This window comes from Actinia tenebrosa, unplaced genomic scaffold (assembly GCF_029948245.1).
Source record: "Actinia tenebrosa isolate PJP-AT-01 unplaced genomic scaffold, QUT_ActTen_1.0 PGA_scaffold4__44_contigs__length_22323623, whole genome shotgun sequence".
Lineage (NCBI taxonomy): Eukaryota > Metazoa > Cnidaria > Anthozoa > Actiniaria > Actiniidae > Actinia > Actinia tenebrosa.
This window is the reverse complement of record NW_028292581.1, coordinates 2,656,593-2,681,456: the sequence shown is the minus strand read 5'-3', so window position 1 is coordinate 2,681,456 and position 24,864 is coordinate 2,656,593. Positions and strand designations below refer to the sequence as shown.

At 36.2% G+C, this 24,864-nt stretch overlaps 4 protein-coding genes across 11 annotated transcripts in view; 1 reads left to right on the top strand and 3 right to left on the bottom strand.

The window, feature by feature from the left end:
• Window positions 1-208: 208 nt before the first annotated feature.
• On the bottom strand, window positions 209-3,785 carry LOC116301801 (major facilitator superfamily domain-containing protein 6). The gene is made up of 2 exons (XM_031710919.2): window positions 1,971-3,785; window positions 209-1,319 (listed from the first exon to the last, which is right to left on the bottom strand). The coding sequence occupies exons 1-2, from the start codon at window positions 3,622-3,624 to the stop codon at window positions 1,081-1,083; spliced, it is 1,893 nt and encodes a 630-aa protein (XP_031566779.1). The 5' UTR covers window positions 3,625-3,785; the 3' UTR covers window positions 209-1,080.
• Window positions 3,786-5,201: 1,416 nt separating this feature from the next.
• On the bottom strand, window positions 5,202-10,462 carry LOC116301825 (asparagine synthetase [glutamine-hydrolyzing]). Its single transcript, XM_031710951.1, has 2 exons — window positions 10,331-10,462; window positions 5,202-7,362 (listed from the first exon to the last, which is right to left on the bottom strand). The coding sequence occupies exon 2, from the start codon at window positions 7,325-7,327 to the stop codon at window positions 5,657-5,659; it is 1,671 nt and encodes a 556-aa protein (XP_031566811.1). The 5' UTR covers window positions 7,328-7,362; window positions 10,331-10,462; the 3' UTR covers window positions 5,202-5,656.
• A 595-nt stretch (window positions 10,463-11,057) lies between these two features.
• Window positions 11,058-24,864, bottom strand: part of LOC116301827 (insulin-like growth factor 2 mRNA-binding protein 2) — a 19,421-nt gene continuing 5,614 nt past the window's right edge. For 3 of the 7 annotated variants that reach the window (XM_031710953.2, XM_031710952.1, XM_031710954.1), the window contains 13 exons: window positions 20,893-21,041; window positions 19,210-19,296; window positions 19,091-19,133; window positions 18,661-18,755; window positions 18,447-18,502; window positions 17,014-17,077; window positions 16,547-16,775; window positions 16,013-16,105; window positions 15,062-15,145; window positions 14,488-14,670; window positions 14,057-14,224; window positions 13,856-13,972; window positions 11,058-13,330 (listed from right to left, as the gene is read on the bottom strand). In XM_031710953.2, the coding sequence (XP_031566813.1) occupies window positions 13,202-13,330; window positions 13,856-13,972; window positions 14,057-14,224; window positions 14,488-14,670; window positions 15,062-15,145; window positions 16,013-16,105; window positions 16,547-16,775; window positions 17,014-17,077; window positions 18,447-18,502; window positions 18,661-18,755; window positions 19,091-19,133; window positions 19,210-19,296; window positions 20,893-21,041 (1,497 nt within the window). In that variant the 3' untranslated portion in view covers window positions 11,058-13,201. Of the gene's footprint in view, window positions 13,331-13,855; window positions 13,973-14,056; window positions 14,225-14,487; window positions 14,671-15,061; window positions 15,146-16,012; window positions 16,106-16,546; window positions 16,776-17,013; window positions 17,078-18,446; window positions 18,503-18,660; window positions 18,756-19,090; window positions 19,134-19,209; window positions 19,297-20,892; window positions 21,042-22,849; window positions 22,937-23,269; window positions 23,464-24,630; window positions 24,724-24,864 lie in introns of those variants that run through there. The other 4 variants (XM_031710959.1, XM_031710958.2, XM_031710957.1 and 1 more) reach the window with 4 other exon arrangements.
• The window catches only part of LOC116301828 (uncharacterized), a 17,547-nt gene continuing 15,199 nt past the window's right edge, over window positions 22,517-24,864 (top strand). Inside the window, exon 1 of one of the 2 annotated variants that reach the window (XM_031710961.2) lies at window positions 22,517-22,674. The gene's annotated coding sequence lies outside the window, so the exon portion shown is untranslated. Of the gene's footprint in view, window positions 22,675-23,705; window positions 23,733-24,864 lie in introns of those variants that run through there. The other variant, XM_089036645.1, reaches the window with a different exon arrangement.

The following is a 24,864-nucleotide window of genomic DNA, read 5'->3' as shown; positions in this document are numbered from 1 at the left end:
TCTTTATGATCCCCCCTTATAAGTGATTGTTACTACCGAGTGATCTCTTCTTTGACCCCCATCAGTTGTCTGCTATGTGATCCCCCCACCCGGTCCCCCCACCCCTTTTAAAAACCCTCCGAACCTCTCGATCTTCGGGCGATAAATAACTAGTCCCCAAGATATGTGCTATTATAATGTTATAGCTCATTGGTATAATTTCATAATATATCGTAACAACCGTATATATTTTTAATTTGATAGTCATTATTTCATTGCCTATAATCTTTATAATTGTGAATTATTGACATAGTTGTTGTACAATTAACGTCAGATTTCCGGGTCTCTTTTGGTGTAGCAAGCTAGCTTTATTGAATTCTGGCTTGCCTCTGGGTTAGGGATTTTGTATTGCAGGGTATTGTTTAGCTCCAATTCTTTTATTGTCTTCGTGGCTCAGGTGTCCTGCAACACCATGGTATGTTGCGTTTTCCCCCCTCGACCTCGGAAGCATGTCTAAATTAATAATTACCCAATATATATTCATTTATTTTGTTCTTATTTAAAAAATATATGTTCCATTTTATTAATTGTTGCATATGTTGATATGGTGATCAGTGCCAGACGTTTATATTAGTTTCAAGCGATGTTTACGAAGATGTTGATGGCGGATCATGTTAGAGTCCATGTAGGTTGTAGTATAGTGGTTCACGTTTTCGTTGTCGATTTTAATATTGGTGCTGTGGTTTGTGTCAAGTTGGTGTCGATGTCGATGTCGATGTCGATGTCGATGTCGATGTCGATGTCGATGTCGATGTCGATGTCGATGTCGATGTCGACGCTGACGTTGATGTTGGCGTTGACGTTGATGTTGATGTTGGCGTTGACGTTGATGTTGATATTAGTGTTGTGTCAGTGTTGATGTATCTGTTGATCATAAATGTTATTGTTGATGATGATGTCTCCAAATATATTAAAGGTATGAACCTCTTATCTGCTGCAGTTCCTTCCACAAAATAGTTGAGGAAATCATCCCTACCTTGATTACCTCTCATTAATCATATCATTACCCTAAGACTCTAGTACTTTAGTTGCTATTATGACTCAATCCTCATCTTCTGACACTTCGTCCTCCGAAATTTCGCCTACCAAATTTTTTCCTTCTTCGTTGTGCTGCGTCTTTGGCTTGCATAAATGCATGGTTATAACTACTAATAATATTACGATGCCAGCTATCCCGAAGGTAAAGAAGGTACCTCTGCTCCCAATCCAGCCATACAGTGTTCCGCCAATCAGGGCTCCTGCACCATTACCAATACCCCAGAACAGTGCATCAACAAAGCCTAAAATACAAAGGTATACACAAGACAGTCTATCATTTTATAATATCATTATATGTCGTCTTTAGCATATGGAAAATGCCGAAAAAGTAGGAAGATTGTTACCCTACGAACTTTTTGTTAAGTTTTTCTCCCTTAAAAATACGTCTAAACCTTTACTTTTTCTTTTTACTTTCAGTCGGCTCTATGAAGGGATTTTGATGGGTATAGCCCTTAGCATATCATATTAGTTTTCTCTTTTCTCTAGTATAAGTACGCCGGCGTTAATTAAATTTACCGTCCAAGTCTGCCGACCCATGCACACGCTTTAAAAAAAAAACAGAACAAAACCAGAGGTGCATAATGTCGATGAATTTTTTTCGAGTTTAAAATTTAAAATCCCTTTGGAAACTCAAAGATGTACTACAATTTGTTGTCAGAAGTTCTTCAATAACCGAATACAATTTTTTGCTTTAAGTCTTTTATTGATTTAATATTGAATATTATCATTTGCGTCCAAAGTAAAGAATGGGAAATAGCTATTTTGGAAGAAGTGACATGTAATTTCATTCGCTTTACTTATCAATACAAAAGTGAAATTAAATGATAAATGGCACTAGATAATTTGATATATATAAAGCTCAAAGGTAAATTCTATGAAAATATAAAACTCACCTTTTGCGATGGTTAGGACTTCGGGCGAAACGTTTAGGCATTTGATGTGTTTTTCACAGCTTCGCCACATCAGGCCAAACGCAGCTCCTTCGATAGCAACTACACCAACCACTACCCACAGATTCTTAATGATCCAATAGCAGAAGAAACAGATTGTGTAGGATATGAGTGAAAATATTATGACATTAATGCGGCCAATAATTGAAACAAAGGAATTGCCAAGGATATAGGACATCAAGACCATGGCCTCTCTCGTTGCACAGGCTGTTGCTATAACTAGAGTGCTTCCACCTAGGTCATCTATGTACCAGTTGAGGAATGGAGCCAAGAAACCTGAACATAAGCTGACGTACATCAAACCAATAAAGAAGGTAGTTCCTTCGAGGTCGAACAGTGTCTTTAAGGCTTTTTTACAAGTGTCGGATCCATTGTCAGCTTTTTGGTCGTAAATGTATTCAAACCACAAAGCATTGACGAATGCCATGCAAACGAAGCCGATACTAAAGTAGAAGACCACTACATAGTACAGTCTAGGGCTTCCACACAGCGCAAAAACTGATTTTGATACAATAGCACCAACGACTAAAACAGCAGTTATCCATCCTATAGATCCCGTTATTCGCATGTTGGAGGGATTCAATTGGTAGTGTTCACTTACGCGGCTGAGCACCGAACCATCGCCCAGCGTAAACGTAGGTGCTTGAAGAAAATCACAGATCACCACAAACATCAAAAAGATCAGAAAGAAGTAGTGAAGTTCGTCCTTGTCCACAGTTATGACGTAGTGGACGGTTGCATTCAAACTTGGATCGAATTTACGGGTTTCTTTGGAAACCTTTCTTGATGCTACTTGCTTTTCTTGAATAAGCATCAAATCATATTTTTCAATCGGTACTGCTGCTAATGGCTGGGAAGAAGGATGGGAGGCTTGAGGTTTCTTTGCTATATCTGATTCATCTCTTTCGGGTGGCAGTCCTTTAGAACCCTGGGTATCTATAGATCTAAATAGCATCTCGTTATCTCTTCCTTTAATCCAACCGCTAAGCGGACTTCCATTCCTCGGGCCATTGTTTTTCGCCACAATATGGTTCAAAACAGCTGGGGTGGTTGGCGTTGCTGTAGGTTTAACTGCTGCTGTAGGTTTGATAGGTACCTCTTTCCAATTATTCTTTTGCTCATCCTTCAGTGCGTCAGACAAAGACACAGACCTGATGTAGGAAAGGTTAGTGGTGGAGTTAACATAACTTTGTAAACAGTACTGTTTACGGGGCTGAACAGCAAGAATCAGCAACAGCTTAACCACGAATGACAAAACACCAGTCAGAAATACCAATTTCTGTACGTGCCATTTATTTGCAACTACGGTCCAGATGGGAGATACTAGACACTGGACGATGGGTGCCAAACCTAGAATGACACCAACATGATAAGGCTTTAAACCAAACTGCTTGAAGTAGAGAGGTAAATACGGTGCAATAGCGCCACACGACGCGTAAAGAAACAGACAAAACGCTTGAGAAGCAAGCAAGTCTGGATCCAGAAGACAAGACGAAATGTTTCGTAAACAAAGCGATACTTGCTTTGCCTTAGACTGGCTTAGTTTTTTCAGAATGGGGTCATTTTCGATGGCTTCTTCTTCTTCTGTTGCTTTCATAACGATGGGGATCTTTTCACATAGCTAAACGTCTCAGGTTAACTGAAGCAGTCAGAAGTCAGAACAAAATGCAAATAGCTAAAGCGATAATGGATTAGCATACGAGCGAGCCATTTCTGTTTCAGTCTCTAACAAGTGTCACTCATCCATGCATAGCTGGTCTTTTGTTTCTTCACTTGGAAACCGTTCGTCCAAAACCGAAAAATAATAAATTTGCCATAAACTTTTTATGAATCTTTAACATTAACTGAATAAATTCGAATTTATTGGTCATATCTTAACGTAGAAAACCTTTTTGACCAAGTTTAATCCAGAAAAACTCGAGTTATTTTTCTAATATCACTAAGGAGGATATATTGACAATGCGTGCAGCTTATTTTCTGAATATTGTTTTCTGAATACTAAATGTTACGCCAAGGGGCAGATGTGGGTGAGAATGGCACGAATGCTCAGTATGGCGCTAAATACCGAGTTAAGCAAATAGGATAAGGAATCCTTTTGTCCCGTCCTCAATAGTTTTCTGGCCAATTATGGTCACCCCAAACCGGTGGGTAGGGGGATAATTTTAAAAGGGTTTACGTGCAGTGCCGAAAATTTTATAAAATTTTTAAAACCTTCATAAGTTAAAGACGCATCACTCAAATCAAGAAATATTTTACCATTCAACTATTTACTACATGTAGAATCAGTACTGAAAGTATTGTCGAAGGAGTTAGTTGCACTTGAACCATGGTTACGGCAGAGATATGGAATCAGATCTTCAAGTCCCGAGAAGACCTTTTCCCCGAAAGTATTTGCCGATAATCAAAAGGGAAAATGCTTTCATTTTGGTTTTGGATGTAGTGAGTACAGTTTTTATACCTTTCCCTTTCTAGTCTTTTTTATTCATTTCATTCTTTTTTTTTTTTTTTTTTTTCCATTTCGTCGTTTTGTTTTGCTTCAATTTTTTTTTTTTTTTTTTCATTACGTAGTTTTGTTTCATTTCAGTTTTTTGTTTTCATTTCATCGTTTTTTTGTTTTTTTATTTTGCTTCAATTTTTTGTTTCGTCGTATAATTTTGTTTCATTTCAATTTTTTGTTTCATTTCATCGTTTTGTTTTGCTTCAAATTTTTTTTCATTACATAGTTTTGTTTCATTTCAGTTTTTAGTTCTCATTTCATCGTTTTTTGTTTGTTGCTTTTTTATATTTTTTTGCTTCAATTTTTTGTTTCGTATAATTTTGTTTCATTTCAAAAAAAATCGTTTCATTTCATTGTTTGATTTCATAATTTTGTTTCGTTTCATTTCATCATTTTTTGTTTCATTTTATAACTTTGTTTCATTAATTTGTTTATTTGCGTATTTAATTTCAAGTTTGGAGCTTGCGTCAATGTTGCAAGGTATTTCAGATTACATAAAAGTAGAAAGTGGCAGCATACGTATCAAAGAATTAAATTGGTATTGATAATACTAATCAAATAATTACGGTGTTTGTTCCGAAGCTACACAATATTCCACCTTGTCTGTCGTACTCATCAAAGGTTTGCTTCGTTCCCCATCATCTTTTTACCAATTCAAAAATCATTGTTTTAAAACATCATGTGAAAATCATTTTTATTTCAATAACCGGGTTATTATATCTTTTGAACTTTTCACATGGCACATGGCACATGGCACATGGCTCACTTGTTATGCTACTGACAAACTAATAACAAAAATGATGATACTTACAACTAAAGTTTGATTGAAAAGGTCATTTACTTCCTTTTTTATCTACGACAATTTAACAAAGAGGACCTGCTTTCGCTAGTCAAGGCATAAGCACAACTGCGTATATGACTGCGCCGTAAAGGCAACTTTGCTGCGATTCAATGGCTAGCGTGGATGCAGCCCAACTTTACTTCTGGTTAACCAGAGTTAAAGTTGGGCTGCAATCTGATCACTTGCGCTTCCACCTGCGTTGCTAACGTTAAAACTGGGATTAAGTTATCAATGGTAAACGATACACTAAATATGTCTGAGTCCTAGTTCTGAGTCAAACTTATGTCAAAATCACTTGTAGTGGGACAGGGTTCTTGCGGAAGGATCTGTAGCTTCGGTCCATCGAGGCATCCACAAATATGGAATCAGATTTTCGTGTCCTGAAAAGGACTCTTCAAATATTTGCCGATAATAGAAGGCCTCTTTGGTTTTGGGTGTATTGAATGGGTACAGTTCCTCTGCCTTGGAGAGAGCTTCATCTGGGACTTGTGTTGAAACATGCTTTTGAAGAATCTCAAACCACGACTTGCCAGGTTCTGTTCCAGAAACTCCATCACTAAAAGCCTCTTTTGGCCTCCAAAGAATGTCTTTGGGCAGCAGATTAGTGCTGTCAAACGCACTTCGTAACAACCATTTCTCCATCCCATCTTGTGGCTGTCGTAGCTCCGCTGGTATGGAAAGAATGTAGGACGTGAAGTCAACATCAAGAAAAGGCACTCGTATTTCCAATCCATGCACCGCTGTGGAACGGTCACTTCTGAGCACGTCAAAAGCATAGAGGTCTTCAAGAAGACGTCTACTCTCTTTATCTGCTTGTTCGGCAGATGGAGCTTTGTGGAAGTAGATGTAGCCTTGACAAAGCTCGTCTGATCCCTCCCCAGAATACACCACCACTGTGTCTGTCTTCTCTTTTATGTATTTGGCAACCAAGTACATCCCGACAGAAGCACGAATGGTGGTTATGTCGTACGATTCCAAGGCATATATCACGTCTCTCAACGCATCGATTCCTTCTTGGGCGCTGAAAGTAACTTCATGATGCTCGCTACCAATGTGGGCCGCTACCTTGCGTGCAGCCAATATATCGGTACTTCCTTCCATTCCTATTGAGAAGGTCTGGATTGGATAGTCAATACCAGATTCTTTCGCCAGTTTTGTGAGTAGTGAGGCTACTAAACTGGAGTCCAGTCCACCTGATAGAAGACACCCAATACGCCGGTCAGCCATCAAACGCTTCCTTACTGCCTCTGTAAACAACTGGCGTATATTTTCCTGGGCGTCACTTGAGGTGGGTGCTACTCTTGTATCAAATACCGGTCTTTTCCCAATGAAAGTGTATGGGCCTTTTTCTATCAGGGTCACTGATCCATTGGGGCTTAGATCATACGAGGCATAATGACCTGGTGGGAACACGTCTAACACCATCTTGTGTCCGTTACTCGCAATGTGCCTCTCGACAGGAACCAGTGACTTGATCTCAGAGCACAGAGCTAAGACACCTTTCTTGTTTGCTTTTCCTTCCAACGTGAACATGGGACGAACGCCAAACGTGTCTCTTCCAAGATGAATTTGTTTTTTCTTGGTGTCAATGATGCAGAAAGCAAACACCCCATCTAGCATTTGGGCAGTCTTTTCTGCACCAAACTTGTCGTACAGATGAAGGATTACCTCACCATCACACTTGGTCATCACGTCGAAGCCATACTTCTCTTCAGTGGCTTTGTGGTTGTAGATTTCTCCGTTATAGATAAGGTACAAGTGAGGCAACTTCTTGACTCTCATTGGCTGCATACCATATAGATCATCCACTACAGCTAGACGGTGGAACACAAGACAACAGTCTTGAAAATGTGGGATGGTCTCCATACGAAAACAGTCGGGACCACGGCCAGAGATGTTCATGGCAAACGATGCATACTTGGGGTAGTCAGGAATACCAAAAATGGCCCAGATCCCACACATGATGGCTTATGGCTGTTGGGATTGAAGAATTGTTTCTGTAAATACATGAAAGAAAAGACATTTTAATTTAGGGGTGGGATTGATTGCAAAGAAAAGAGGATGTTACACTTTTCCATAATGGACACACAAGAAATCATAACTTTCATACAAGAGGGGGGTTGCAATTTCTTGAAGATCATGTATTCTAGTATCAGGATGTTCATTCCAACATCCATGACATCCTTGGATCCTCTTGAAAACTTACTACCCTCTAGTACAACTTATATAAACAACTCATATTTTACAACCATCACTTCCCATTAGGAGCTCTTCCGTGAGGTTCCGCGTGCACTACTACCAGTACATTCTATATTTACAGCATACAATACTCAACTCACATGTTGATTTTTATGGAAGGACATAACTGCAGAACCCAGAGAAAACCTTTGAGCAAGACTCACACACATACATACATACATACTTTTATTCGTTAAAGCAGGTTAGCTAAACTACGCAGCCACAGGCTGATGTGGACCTGCTGTCTAAACTAATTACAATAATATATATAAATAACTAAGTAGAAATTTCTAAAAGACAAGAATATAGAAAATCAATTAAAATGTACTTATGTTTGTTAGAATTATTCAATAAATACTAAAATTTCTAAAATTTCTAAAAGACTAAAAATATAGAAAATCATCATCTTTTTTCGCTATTAAAGAAGCCCTGAATGAAAAATTATTAATGTCTTTAGAAAATTTACGTATAATTTGTTTAAAATTATCCTAACACTTGATTCTAAATTAACAATTCTGTTCATAAAGTTCCAAATAACTGGGCCTCTATATTGAATTGTCCCTTTTCCAACTTCATGTTTTACTCCTGTTATATAGAAGGGTGGAGATGCTTGTTGGAAATTTTGAAAATAACCCATAAGTACCTGAGTCCTGCCCAGTTGGGCGTGGCAACTAATGATCTTCATCCCTAAAAGATATAAATTATCTTGGAGTGCCGAGTGACAGTCAGCTGAGTGAATTTAACTGCCAATTCTGACTGTCATCATGTAATCTCAGGTGTCTTAGGGTAGCTCAGTTGACACGAGTGTCAGTCTGTTTTGTGGAAGGTCATGGTACAAGCCTTGGCCAGACCAACACTCAGGGTCTAAAAAAAAACTGAGGAGGTGCTGCCTTTGTAATAATATCTGCAAATGGCTAGACCTTCAAGTCTACTCGAATAAGGACTTTCAACTGTAGGCCCTGTCTTCCAACCCTTCCTAACCTGCAGTAAAATGGGGGACATAAAAGAACGTGTTGAATTATTCATGTAAGAGTAGGGGATTGTCTCCCAGTTCAACAGCCTATCCCAACCTGGAGGCATAACACTAATGTACTAATTTCACTCATGATTGTAAGCTACATTGATACATTGTATAAATGTGCTATATAAGAACTTCCCATTATCATTATTATTATTATTATCATCATCATCATCATCATTGCCTTAAAAACACCCTAGAGGTTCATGTTACTTTGTTTTAACAGCAAATCAATCTCTGGTCAGCAAATTAATGGCAATACATTATCTCACAGCAACTAGTGCTATACTAAGCAAAACCTGTTTTGGACCTTTTTACAAGCACTCACGTCTATCCTCCTCATTACATATTAAAAATACATTCCAACAAAAATACAAATTCTACTGCAATCATGCAGAAAAACTAAAATCAAGAATAAAAAACTCAATTGAACCTCAGGTATGGTAGGTAGGTCCAAACCTCCTGACCCTACCCCCCTGGATCTACCACTAATCCTGGATGGCTTATGCACCTATCAATATTAAGCCCCAGGTTGAATGAAACAACTGATAAAAGTCAAATCTCCATCCTTAGGCCTTATTTATATGAAAAGAAGTTGTCTCAGGGACCCAAGACAGCCCTTCCCCATGAGATGCACTTTACAGAGCATTGACAAGGAGCTTCACTTCTCCAGTATAACTTAAGTCTCAAGGACATGGAATGTTTCTCTTGTTAAAGTGCCTATCACCCTTCTGACAATATTCACAGTATTGATTCTTTATGAGGTAAGATGTTGAATAATCCGGAAAAAAAATATAGTTTGAGTGCAGCTTCTTGAATTTATAAAGGTTTTTCCATGTCATATGCTAATGCTGTGATGTATGAGAAATAATCATTCAATATACAAAACAATACTGGCACAGATAATCCTACAACTAGTGTGTAAATCAAGCCTACAACTCGCCTACAACAGACGCGTGCATGTTGTATACAATAGTTGTAGGTGAAAATATATAATTACTCCATACAAATCACTGTATTTTCGGCTCGGTTCCAAATGTTTGTCTATTGAATTTGTTAACCAAAAATATGATCAAGCGAAAATTAATTTTTGTGACGTCATCACTTGAGTACTCTATTCGAAGCCTGCAGGCTTAGCCTCGTTTTGATGAATCAATTAAATATGCGCACATATTCAAGAGACGTGAATACGGTAATCCTCCCATTTCCCTCACTGCTACAAATCGACACAACAGACATTTTTAGGAGAATTTTTGTACTAAAAAAATAATTCTTCTAAATAATCTTAATTAAATCTTACTCTGTTATTCTTAATAAAACACATATAAAGATTAAGGCTTTATTAAGTCTTGATCATCGCTTTTATGCATATAACGTGTTTGTATATTTACTATGGAAACAACCTTCTCTCAAAATCGTTTTTACGCCTTTTATATATAAAACACAATTCAACCAGATAGTATTACGAACTGCTATTACTTTAACTGTCGATAAAAAAACCCAAAACATATCCAAAAACTAATTTGTAAAGAGTACATAGACATGTACAATGAAGAAAGCCGTTTTGTCCTTAGTTTATAAGCAAAAGTTTTCTTAAATTTTGTACATAGCTAAAATGTTCGATCGAAATATCAACCTAAGGTGACTAATGCTTTAATATAAGAATACGATATACAGTATATAAAGATCAAATTAGGATCAAAACTTACCACAAAATTCGGTATTTTTTTGTCCTCTTCCAGCGATAACTACTCGTGCACAGGAAAAGTTTTTTCTGATGCAATAAACGAGAAGCGAAACCTATCCGGTACACGTGCAAAACATTTCCATCCAAACAAAACACGGCGCGTTTTCATTGGATAGTTCGGTCGTCTATTGTATGCAAATATTCACATATGTTAATCACAGTGAATTTTCTGATGAATTAGACATCTGTCATGTCTGCTGTCATTTTCAATATTTAAGTGCTTTTAAATAAGCCATTACAAGTCATTAGTAAGCTTTTCATAACAAATAATAAATCACTGAGAGAACTCTAACACTACTATGCCAACTAGTATTAATGATAGCCTTTGTACATTTCTTTTTTTGATTATTTTGAAGACTGGACATGTTTCAAAGAAATAAATAAACGTTAAAACAATTCAGACTGACTTTTAATCTGCTACGAGAACTGTTAACAATCAAAGTTTAAATTTCTTAGTAACTGTGCGACGCCTTTTTTCATTAAAGATCACTGCCATGCAGATATAAAGTGAAAAAATCTAGGTTAGGGTCTTCTGAAGAGAGGGTCTTCATTTTTGATTAATCCTAGAGACTGAAAGAACGAGAATGAATATTTCTCCCCCACCGCAAAAGGAATGCCAAAGATTTTTCCTAACTCTTTGGAAAAAGTGAGATAATGGTTAAAAGAAATTGCAAGAAATCCAAAACAACAATTGTATGTAATAATTTAATTATCAGAAAAAATATGGGCTATAACATCCATTCCGTAGCACTGTACAAATGGCGTACCAGGCGACCACAAATGTCTCACTGTACAACACTTTTAAGGATCTCTACAGCCACACCATGCTATTTCTAGTATAAGTACTACATAAAAGTTGTTTGCGCAATGATCTTGTGGTGATTGCCGGATTACAAACGAGTGAAGAGACGCATATTTGCGGAGGATGGCGTGAACCCGAAAAATAACAAAAACAAATATTGAATAATGGTGTAGATAGATACAAGAAACTAAAATGTTGTTGAATAAGGGGTTTGAGACAAATTCAGAGTCAACATGCTGTTCCACTTGTAATCATGGAATAAAAAGAGACAAACCATAGTGCCTTGTGCACATGTAAAAAGCCATGCATGAAACTAATAATATATCTATTAGAAAAGAAAAATATAATTCAATACTGTTGGCTTTTACCAAGTCCGCAAGGGTCATGATTTGGTTACTGAAGTAAGGGAAAGAAGCATGGGATATGACATACAATGAAAATAGTCTCGTAAAGTATTAATTAAATATGTGGACTGAACTGTTGCAAGCTCAACTGTTGGCAAAAAAACTAATTGAGGGTGCAACTAGTTCAAGCTTGGATTTAAACTTTGATTAAAAAGTTATAATATAGTGATTAATTGAACTCACTGCAAATACAGTCATTTTGATTTGAATCTTGATTTTTCTTTCGCTAAGCCATGGTAACCCGAGTCCAACTCACGTCACCATGGAAACACGAGCAGAACTTCATCCGGAACCCATGATTTCTTAATTTTCAGAATTTTCTAGTTTATCTGATTAGGTGGATCTAAATTTCAAATCAAAAATACTGTGTACGGAACTAAATAATTATACTAAATCACACAAAAAACCAAGTGACTACTAAAAACCTGAACCCATTCCAAAAATATACTTAGGTGACTGAGGCTAGTCTCGAGCGTTCCTGTAATACAATTTGTCAATATTTCCTTTTCTAAACTCAGTTGTGTTCTATGTCCTGGGGGCCCATATTTTCTCTAATCTCATGCTCCGATCCCAACGATCTTCTCTCTACTTTACTGATAAAAATACTTATTGTCAAAAACGGAAGAGAAATTAAATCGCGATCAATTTTTCCGCTAAAATTTGACGTACATTGGATAATGCGATCCCTCAAATATACGTATGGATAATTCAGAGAGGCAAGACATACAATGAGCAGCAGGCTGGCATGAAAGGAGTGCTGCGATTTCTTGACATCAATAAAATACATCAACCCTCACGTAATAACCACTATAAACACTACTGCATGACAGCACCTCAAGCTTTTCTATCCTAACAAATATACTCTCAGAACGATGAGACATAGGTAAAAGGCAGCAGAAGCAATGCAGCCAATGCCATAAAACGACAAATACCACAAGACTATTGGCCTAGACACCGAACCAGTTCATTGATTGACTGTGCTCTTGTTTAAAGACTGTAAGTCACCTAATCATCACTGTAAATAAAAATATGATAGCATCAGTTGTGCTCGTCCCGTAGAGGTTACTTACAGTGATATCTAATCATAACTACTACGAATATCTCTAGGACATTCCATAGGGTAGACTTCGTATGACTATGAAAGGCACGACAAGACTCTGTCAAGGTACGGAATGGACCACTTACAGCGCGGGAAATTAATGCTCGACCAATCAAATGCTTTATGCATGACCGTCACGGTCACGGCACAGCAAATCAGTAAGTTTTCACAGCCATACGAAATTAATTCTGTTTCAAAACTAAATTGATCAGTACCAGAAGTACCGCCAGATTTAAATGTGTCTAATCCATGAAAAAAAAGAGGTAGATGGTTGCAGCCATAGAGGTTTTTTTTTTTTTGCCAAAAGGTGCGGATATGTGAAACTGAACTGGATTATAATTATTCCACAAATAGTAAGCATACAGACACCCATTAGGTGCCTGCTAAACGTGATTAAGGATTACAGGTCATATAACTGACAAATTAGAATAGTAAGACAAAGAATAGCTATAGACTAGCAAAACCCATAGCAGAACTCTAGTGAAGTGGCTGGACGTCAGTTTTCACAATGATTTGAGTGCCTGGATTTCAGCTCATTTGTGGTGGCCTTTTCCCTCCTGGTGGATGACTAACCATTCCTGGTTGAGGGGAATTTGATCCACTAGAGGTTCCTTGTTGACACTGGCTTACGATTTCATTGATTCTAAATTGCGCGTGCTGCAATAAAAATAACATTACTTGGTGTCAAAGATGCAGACAATGTTTAACTCCTACCGGCCTCTGTACCGATATTTTTCTAACGTGACGTTATTTCTGAAGGGTGAACATTCAAAATGACTCAATAAAACGTTTTGGGAATAAAGACCACGATGACAGTTTGCATTGAGACTTTAACCTGAAACTGCGCGCCAAATTATTGGCAATTAGATGACAATTTTGGTCTGTTCAGACCACTGTAACCCTATGTTCTGCTGCTGTCACTAGAATGCATACCATATATTCTTGAAAAAAATTTGTAAGGAATTGCACAAAATTAGTAAGTTCAGTAGACCTCGGTAGACCTACAAAACTTTGCACTAATTCGTACAATTTTGTTAGTTAACTTTTTCACTGATATATGGTATGCACTCTTATAACAAGTAAAAAGATTTTGATTTGTAAGACAACTACATTTATTGTAATATAAAGACACGACGTTTGCGCTTCTTGGGCAGTGTGATTAATGTATTGAAAACGACGTACCTGACTGCTAGCAAAACTTCCTACGATCTGCACGATTGCTTCTTTTGGTTCGCCATCTTGATCTTCCACTGTTGCTACTTTCACATATGTTCTAGTTTCTTTTTCTAGTCCTTTAACCTGTTATTCAAACATTTCACGTTAATGAGGAAAAAATGCCGCACTAAATTATCTCTCGACAATAACGACAACAATTCTCCTTACATTTTGTCCTCTTTTTCCTATAATTCGCCCAACTATATTAGTTTGCTGATCCTTGTTCGTTCGAGCAGTTCCTTTGGTTGGAATAGTAACTTCTGCTCGAAGCTTAAGTTCACCATCAGAATTACTATAGCCTTCTTCAGCGAGTTTGCAATAAACACAGTGTTGGGCCTAAGGAAGGAAAAACATTAGTAAAGTTTTAGAAACTGCAGTTTTTGAAAACAATTTTATATCGTGTCTTTTTTTAAAAGTAGCATCGGCCCTACCCACTACATTACGGTATGGACGTGCGGTGCAGTAATCGCGACGGTGCCATGTCCAAACAATGCCATTGGATGAGCAGTGATCTCGTGCGGATTCCGTTACAGTACCGTGTGCCGTTCTCTTTCACAGTCATACAAACTCTATTCCATAAGATCAAATTATGTACTTACGAAATATTGTGCAAAGGGGTGTCCTACAATTTCCACATATCTTTCTCCGGACTTGTCATCAGGAGTAACATGGACTCTAGTGGCACAACTTAAATTCTTCATGTAGTTACAGAATGAACCTTTAGTACCAATCAAAGCACCAGCATACTTCTGAGGGATGGCCAGCCGTGTACGTATAAGAGGCTACAGAGATCAAAACAAATGATTGAAAAAACGCTGTGCTGGTCTAAACCAGAGTACACCATACGTACACCTTAGTCCAAAATGGGGCACGGCCAAGTGAGTTACATGAAAACGAGGCATCCATCAAAATACAAAGAAATAATATGGTGTCTCAATGTAAAGAAATAATACGGTGTCAATGCAAAATACTGTATATACTTGTTTACTTGTGCTGTCTTTCTTTCATCATTACATTCAGGAACACAACAATTTTGCGGCATCATCAAATTATAAGAAAATACTGTAAATTTGGCCCTGGATGCCTAGTTTTTACCCGGCTGTGCGCCATTTTGCACTTAAGTGTATTATGAATTTAGTACCAACTCGGTTGCAAAGGGAGGATAGTAATTACCTGTGTTTGTAGCTGTGGGAATGGTGGACAGGTGTTGGGGTAAGGATACTGTGCCATGTTCATCATACCTCCACTATTATGGGGCTAGACAAAATAAATAACATATTGTTAATGTGGCTGACTGGAGTACACATTGGTTTATCTACTCTAAAGATGTTATCAATCAGGTTGTCTGTAGAAGATTATACGGCATGTTACTGTACGTAGTTACATTTATAGTGGTAAATGTAGTCTTACCTTTACTCTTACCCATCAAACAGTTAGTAAATTACTGGTAATAGAGGTTAGCAGATAGATTTAATGAAAGAAAGTATTCTTTAACAACTATATAAAATAACAACTCGGGAAAAAATTTGAGCTCCAGATGGGATTCAAACCCATAAATGGTTGTTGAAGAAGAATATTTTCTTTTATTTATTATTTCATCATTCATTACTTTATATGTATAATTTACTTATATTGTTTTCTTTCGAGTGTATTTGACTATTACACATTGACTAGTAATTTTTTTATTTTGTTTCTTGGGGTCAAGATAATCACTTCAAGTCACTAGAAATGTAATATAATAGCACGCATCTTTTAACAGCTGGTGGAAATTAGATCTGTAAGCAGACTAAAGGCCATTCTCCACTCATTACTGAAAACAGCAAGCTAGCAAGTACTCATTTACTTGCTGTTAATTTCCCCTTCTTGCAACTGTATAGCCAATTTCAATAAGCTACTCACTCCAATCCACCATCTTGCCGAGTATTGCTGGCTAAAACTGGGCAAGTACTCACTGCAAGCTATAATAGTTTAAAATTTCATTTCGTTCTGCAAGTCTAGTACTTGCTACAAGGAAAAAAGTACTCGCTAGCTCACACTGTTTTCAGCAAAGAGTGAAGAATGTGCTTAAGTGGGCTATAAGACAATGGCTGTGGCATGCATGAGGTGCAGAAAAGATATGCTTACCTCTCCAAGCATAGGAGCCACTTGGTTGCCATACATCCCTTGATGCCATTGTAGAGGCTGATGAAAGTAAGGTTGATGCAACTGCTTGGATCTCTGCAAGTTGGAAACAAATAACAGTAAGCACTAATTAAATTTTGGTCGCACAAAGTTAAAAAAAACTTAGCATGGGTGGCGTACGACGCGTCTTCTTTCACTGCTGTGAGTCCTACAGTTCAGGTCGCTGGTTTGAACCCTTGCGATCACCACATGTGATCAAGGGTTTTCTCTGGGTTCTCCAGTTTCCTCCCTCCATAAAAGTCAACATGTGAGTTGAGCGTTGTGTGCATAGAACACTGAATGTAGTGGTAGTGCGTGTGAGTGAAAAGTGTCCCCAATTAGTGCAAAAGTGCTAGAACGACTAGACACTCAAATAAAGAGATTTTTTTTTTATTCTGTTCTACCTTACTTTAAAGATTTAACTTCCTTTAAGAAGAATGAATCGATCTTACGACTACAATAAGAACCAGCAGATAAACGGAAAATTGTTCAACTTACAACAAGGTCATCCATATCCTTTTTCAAACACTCATGGACTTTGCTGCTTATGAGTAATTCAGCTTTTCGACAGTTCTCCAAGGCTTCATCTTCCTCAACTTCTGGTTGATCCTCTGTTGCTTTTCTAATTAGACACTTAATGCTTACTATGCGATCACCAGCATTGAGCATGGATGAATGTGCCATTCTGTCTCCCGTGTTTCCACTGCAAGCATCAATATAACCATCACTATTTAGGATACAATTGAAATTACTTGGTAAAACATTTCATTTTTGCCTTTCAGAGTAATGATATGAAATAACATAAGGTTGGAATATTGAAAGATATTTTTTCCATTACAGGATAAGAATTTCAATAAAAATAATATGACATATGGGCTCTCATAGGAAAGTATTTTTGTCTGGGACTAAAAGTCTTGAAAGAACTAACACAAAGCTGATATGGATATCTACAATAGGACACTAACCTAACTTTAATAGAGGTTGCTCCAGTTTCTTCCATGATGCCTTTAAGATTATTGCCTTTTCTCCCTGCAAAAACCAAAATAATTATATAATAAAATAATGTATATAATTATATGAGAATATGTGGACCGCGTAGCACACACAATACATGAAGATATAGAAATATAGATAAGTTATAGTGCCTGGGAACGAGGTTATTCCGGGCGAAAGCCCTTGGAATTAAATTCAGAAAAATTAATTTCCGACCTCGCTGGGAATTGAACCCACGACCTTCGGAATTGTACTACCGATGCTCTACCAGCTGAGCTAGAGGTCAGACTGAGAGCAGGCCGCGGTGAAATAGATGTTAGGTGCTCAACAAAATTGAGCACCTTAATTTGGACTCTACAGAGTACAATTTCAAATTTAATTGTACTCCTCTTGTCCAATCAGAATCAAGTAATTTTGTTGAGTGTATTATAAAGTTTTTAATTAACACATAATGCCAAACCAAAGACAACACAGAACAAAGCAGGCAATTTAAGGCTACAAATAATGACCAGTCATCAAACAATACACCTTATTCGTAGTGTGACAATGTTTTCCCAATACAGCGTGACAAACCTCTGGGGGAATGAAGAGCTATTGTTTTGAAACTTGTCGGGATATCATTGCTATTCCTTTCGTATCCTTTGGGATACTCATGAATTTTTCGAAGAGTAAAAACAAAAGAAAATGAATCCTCTGGAGGTTTGTCACACTGAATTGGGAAAACATTGTCACACCACGAATAAGGTCTATTATTGTTAAAGTCAAATCTTTGCCTTGACGGTCATTTTGACCAGTAAAATTTAATTTGAGCTAGAAATGAGCTAAAAGTAATGTGGCTGGTGATCATGACCAGAAACTTATTGACCATTATTTTAAGCCTTGTAATGTTTAAAAAACACAGGGTGTAACAAGGTAGGATTCAGTGGAATGATACCAGTGCTGGAAAGCTGTATATTTGATTATTTTTTTAAAAATTAAGATCACCATAAAAGCCAGGAGTTTTGAAAATTAATAAAATAAAAGTATCTTTTTAAATCGAAGCAATAACAAAAAAGATATCTTTAAAAACAAAGATATTTATCACTGAAATGAACTACAATGTTGTTTTTTTTCATTTCACGACTTTACTACATTAAAAAATAAATAAAATAAAATAACTTTGTTTAAACAGGATAACACTTGACAGTAATTCAACTGATAAACCCTGAAGGTCCTCTGTTAAAGTCTCTAGTTACAATTAGGGACGGGACCACCATTAAATTCAGGCCAAAAAAAAAAAAAACTAAAACAAGTATTCATTTCCTGTGGACAAGTATACATGTAAATACATATGTAAACTTTTAGCAGCAAGAGAATAGTCATAATAATAATAGATAGATCGGAACATGTTACTCGCTTGACTTACCAATTATTCTTCCAGCATGACTGTCATGGATCACTAGCCTCATCTCTATCTCATTACTATGAGTAAAACAAATAGTAGTTCCATTCATATCTTTAGAACATCTTAAACATTCACAAACACTCAATCAAGAATGTTAATGAGTGTCACATTTATCTTGGTTTATGTTACAACTACTGTGTTTCAGTTATCTTTTAGATCTTTTAGGTTCACTTACCTTCTTAGAGATTCATCAGTTTCGTCACGCATGAGTTTATGGATTTGCATATTAGCTACGCTACATTCTTCTGGGCCTCCACGAACTGTTACTAACTAAGAGAGAAACAAAAATTAAATCAGTTCATCCAAAGGAATACAAAATAACACATGCTGGCAATTTAGTAATAACATTCCACTTAATAAATAATAGCACCAATTAGCATCTGAGTCTGCAGCCCATTGGCAGATACAGCGTACATGTATACTTTGAACTTTAACGGTTGTGTTGTGCTTGTCAATGTCAAAGTATGGTATTGTCAACCTCCATTGAACCAATCAATACACTACAATCAGTATTCACCTAGTGAAAATGCTTGAAAGCACACTCAATCGGGCCATGCACTACAAATTTCCAGTCATACAAAAATTGATCTATTTAAACTTCTTACCTTGTCAACTTCCCTTCTATCTTCTTTACGGTGAATGTCAATACTGTCATAATACCAAACAAGACAATTAATATTAAACACATGACATAGACAAATTAATTACTTTTGTCACCACTTACGAAGTATTCGTTGCCTCTGTTATTTTCTTTATTTTGTTTCCACTTGTTCCAATTATTGCTCCAACCATCTTGCAAGGAATGAGAATCCTTTTTGGAAGAGACAAGTTAAAATAAATCAGGGAATAGGCCCTTTGCAGTTAACGGTCACGTGTCTGTACTGGACTGCAAAATTTTTGTTTTTATATTAAATTGGTGATTCTTTTTAGCTACTCGTAAAGAACTGAATGAAAACATGTGTATCCAGTGTGTTACGAAATGCACTTTTATTACGATTTCTCGAAACAGGTTGTAGAAAGTTTGTTTGCAGTCCAGTAAATTTCACCCAGTGAATTAATCAACACGTGATTGCTTAGCTGCAAAGGGCCTATTGTTTTTCAATACATGTCAGTTTAACACACCTTAAGAAAATGAATGGTTTTTAAATGTTTGACAAAAAGCATGATAGCCTCATTTTACTGCCACTACCAAAATGCATTGCAAATTTTCTGTTTTGATCATAGAGAACGGCAAGGCAAATAATGCAAATCAACATAGCATTTATGAAGACAGTTAGAAAAAGATCCTGGTAGTAATAGTATACAGTGTACAACAGAAATAACACTTCTTTAGTAAGAGAATCCTAACTCTAATTCCTGGAATTGACATTTTGAAAACCTCCAAAATTTTCTATAAAACATAAGATTCCTGCATAAATTCAATTCTTGACAAAAGCAGTATCCTTAATCAATGCTCTCTACTCACTTTACTACCACTATCAAAATGCAAAATTTTCTTTATTGATCAGAAAGAATAGCAAGGCAAGTAATGCAAATTAACGGAGCATTTATGAAGTGTGATAGGCTTAGTAACATGGGTGGCGTACACAGCTAATGTGTCGTCTTTCACCACTGTGGTTCCAAAGGTTTGGGTCACTGGTTCGAGCCCTGTAGACACTACATGTGAATTGAGTTTGTTTGATGCTTTGTTCTCTCCAATGTTACGAGGGTTTTCTCCGGGTTCTACAGTTTCCTTCTTCCATAAAATCAACATGTAAGTTGAGTGTTGTGTGCATAGAACACTGAATGTAATAAATGATACTTATTTATTTGTCGTGCGACTAAGGGGCATTCATAGAAGGATTGCATTGTTTTAACTGCAAACTGCTAGTCTTATCAGGCGATGGTGTAGACTGAATGATGTGTCTGTTATATAGCACTATCTTATCAGAACATCTGTGCTGTGATTTGTTGGTCAGTTCATGCTGAGATTGGCTGTTTGGTTGTTGCGTCTCTGTCCAGAGTATGTTCTTATTGTTGGTATCCACTCTTTAGTCTACACCATCACCTGATGAAGACTATTACTTTGCAGTTGAAAAGTCACGGCCCTTTTACAAATGACCCTCAATCGTAAGACAAATGAATAACTAACATTGTATGTGGTGGTAGTGTGTGTGAGTAAGTGAAAAGTGTCCCTGATAAGTGTGAAACTGCTAGAATGACTAGCCACTTAAATAAAGAGATTCATTTTATGTTATTTATTTTACTTTCCTAGTAGTGGTCTGATTTTTCTTTTTAAATCAAAGACAAAAGTCAAAACAACCTTACTGGAGTGAATGGTACATCCCGCATGTACTAAGGCTTTCTTCAACTGCACTACATTTATCTGCATAAAGATTATGAGGCACTATATCAGTACATAGCATACCTTATGGAGTAGTCATTATCTTTCATGGGCCTTCCACCCCTGCCTCCTCTATACTTTGGTTTGCCATTCCTTTGTTCTCTACCATCATCTATTGGTCCTTGTTGGCCTGGTACATCTGGCCTGCCTTCCTCTGGGGTCATATATGCAAACTGTTACAACAAAGACAAAATGTGGTTAACCAACTGTTAAAAAACTTCTTTATTCTGTTCGAAGAGAGAAAAATTATTGCATGTGAGTGGGTTTATGGTATAACCAACATTTGCTCTCCAACTTGCAATGCAACAATGCTATGAGACAAGTTGCAAAGTTTTGTAGCCGTATTCACGCAATTTTTCTGCTCTGTGTCTGAATAAGGAATACAACTTTAAAGAACCCATCCTCTTAAGTTTGCATTGCCATTGTTATGTATTTCTAATGCTGTCCAGCTCTATAAAAGAGTTTATAGGTATGCACCAGCAGGAGGTCTGGATTGGAAAAAAACTGTGCACAAGGTCCTTAAGATACGGGCAGAGAAAATTAGCTGAGGTCCATTTACTGACTTTAGAAAGATAATTAATTCCCCCCCCCCCCCCCCCCCCCCCCCCATTTACAGTATGTTTTCACTTGTTTTGCGATTCGTTTTGTTATTAGACTGGCAAAAAGTAAAACAAAATATAACCTTGTCTACAATTCTACCTTGCATCTAAGTGAAACAACATTGATTCCTAGGCATATCTGCATAGCCACTGGTAGCAGAATAGCTGGATACAAACCATGTGAATATCAAATTATCAACAAATAAACATTATTATTATATAATTACAAATGAAATATCTACTTTCCTTTCTGTCGAAAAATTGATATCTTCACACGTGAAAATAACATGTTATTTTCACGTGTGAAGATAACACCATTGCGATGGCTATTCGGCAAAAATACACAGAAAGAATTGCCTGAAAAAGCCAAAACATACTTCATTGATAATTATATAATAAACAGAATATTACATGGCTGCTTGGAGATACGAATTTTATCTTCTCTTGCTGAAAATCTCTCACTCGTGAGAGATCTTTTCAACACTCGAAGATAAATTTCGTATCTCCGCGCGCCCATGTAATATCCTCTATTCATTATATAGCACTTTAAGACAGTATGTTTATCAAAAGGTAAACAAAATACTGTAAAAGGTTTGCTACTTGAGACAATCCCAAGTGGTTGACTTAAATTTGGAGACAAAATGTCTTGGTATCAAATTAAATGCAGAATGAATCATAATGCTTTGGTGATTTCATCAACATCAGAAAACTTAAGGAAATTATGCTACATGATGAGAGTAAAAATACAAAAATTCTTAAATGGTAACTCGATTAGACAGCCCAATTAGACAGTCTGAGTTAATGACTATAAGGAAAATAGTATTCAAAATTATACAAAACAATATGCTATCATATAGTTTTGGCTACTATTGTAAATATCAATGGAATCCCTATTTATTATATTGATGGGAGTCAATATTTAATTCTACGTTTTGTCAGTCTGTCAGATATAACACTAACCACCAGATTCAGGATCAAGTCATCTACAGTATTAACTTAAAATAATTATATTACATCATATTTTCAAATAAGTTCCAATTGTTAAACATTGTATGGAAATAGCATGGACAAACAACAACTATTTATAATAGTATAAGCAATCAATGGAGTCAAGGAAAACAACTCAGCCATGATACACATAAAAATTGGAGGGAGAATCCATAGGTCAAGCTTCATGCATCTTTGAAGTTAAACAAGACTTCATTAGGTAAGAAGAAAAAATATTGTATGTAGCGTACAGTTATGTACTATGATTTGGAAAAGATGCAAAACCTGATAGACAACAAGTTTAGTAACTGTTTGGATGTATGAGTCTTTTAAATCTTTTAAGTAACAGTTACAGCTTAAGGGAGAAAAAACTTCCTCTACTGTTAATAATTTACCTTCAGATAATCCTTAAATGGTTTTTTAAGAATCCTTTTCAATAAAACTTTGGAAGGCATTTTGTTACTTACACTAAATACTATGTGGCACACAGATATTGATTATTCCTGTTTATGCTAATACGTATAAATACACTGCTAGGAAACAACCATCACACACAAAAATGTCTGAATATAGAAAATTGAATGAAAGTGGTGTATATAATCTAGAATAATAGATTTTTTTTAAATGTTAAAATGACAAATGACAGGAAGTTATAGTAGTGTTAAGGTGATTCAAGTTAGCAGTGGATCAGCAGCAAGAAAGACAGACTAAATATCAAAGAACATGTACTAATCGTCTCTTATCTGATTAAAATCAAACAACTTAACTAATAAGCATTATAAAAATAACCTCACTACAAGTTATCAGTTACCTACCCTTGCCATAAGAAAAAAATGATTGACTTTTTGCTTGTCGAATAAATTAGTCTTTTGGTAAAATAAATAGCTGGTGCCATGTGCTCTTTCTCTATCTTTGAATATTTCATGAACTACCCTTGGTTAGACCCAGCAGGTTATGTTTTAGCTAATGTAGCCTAAATATTCCAGTAAATGGGATTATCACTGCTAATGGCATTATTGGTACTAAACAAATAGCATGTACTGTATGTAAAATTATTGATCCTCTGTGCAAAGTATTAGCACTTTTTAAATTATACTAAGGCCAAAAAAATAAGTGTGTTTCCTGTTGCATGAGAAAAATAATTGGGGTCGGTAGGTCGGATTTTTTTATTTATTTTTTACTGGATACAACAGTGGAAATTAGCTTACTGGGTACCCTGTGGTGCACTTGGGAATTCAAAAAATATTAGGGTCGGCAAAAATCACCAAGACAATTAGGGTAAGTCACGCAACAGGAAACACACTTAATTTTTTGTTTGGCCTAAGAAGCTGCATTACATTAAATGTCTCTTCTTTTTGCTAAGAGTCATGCACGTGATTAATTATAGATTATGGGCAACATTTAAAAAAATAATCTACGATTTTCCTAAATTTGATGGAATAACAAAATATTAGAAAAGGATTTTACATTGAAGTGTAAATGGCTTCTTGGACATGTACTCAAATGTTATAATCTGCAGAAGACTAACCCTGGTAAAATGTAATGATCTTGTATAGATTTCACAGATAAAATTGGAAAAATGCTAATAACAATTCCTTCAGGAAAGCAAGTTTTTTCTTATTCCAGAACTAAAAAATAACCTCACAATATAGGATTGAGAATTATACACTAATATGGTATGGTATAATTATGGTAACAATGCTACTAGTCCTAGTCCTAATTTTCTCCTAAACTAAAAAACCTTGATATTGACAATACTAATACTAGTGTGGTATGGTTCAAATACCATTATGACAGAGTTATGTTAAGAAGGGTATTAAAAAACATTACTTAGAACTGTATAAAACCTTGAAAGAAATAAAATACTTTAACAGTACATCAAGACAAAAATATTAGCACTTTAAATATCACCATTTTTTCCTGCAGCAGCTAGTTAAAATAAAGTTAACTACATGTACTATATACATTATAAAAATCCTTGACAAGTCAAATCAGATAGGATGCACAAGAAAAAAAAATAAAAATCATATTCTCCGACCATTGCTGAACCAGGTCTTTCTCCTCGCCTTTCAAGGAGTAGTCATAGTTCAACTCAAACAGAATAGCTCAATGCATCTCAATACAGGGGACAAAATTAAGTGAATACAGATTTAGATAAAGTGTTAATGATTCATACCTCGTGTTCTAAATACTACGTTTCTAAAGGTTTACTACGATTTACTACGGTTAACTATGGTTGACCATAATCCATAGAATTACATGTGTGGTTCTAGACCATAAAAACTCAGACGTCTACAATACAGGGGTCATTAAAAACAAGACTAGAACAAGGTTCAGATTACTATATGTTATTACTATACGTCAGTTTATCTCAGAGGTATTTTTAGTAGAAGCACTTAATGCTTTTTAC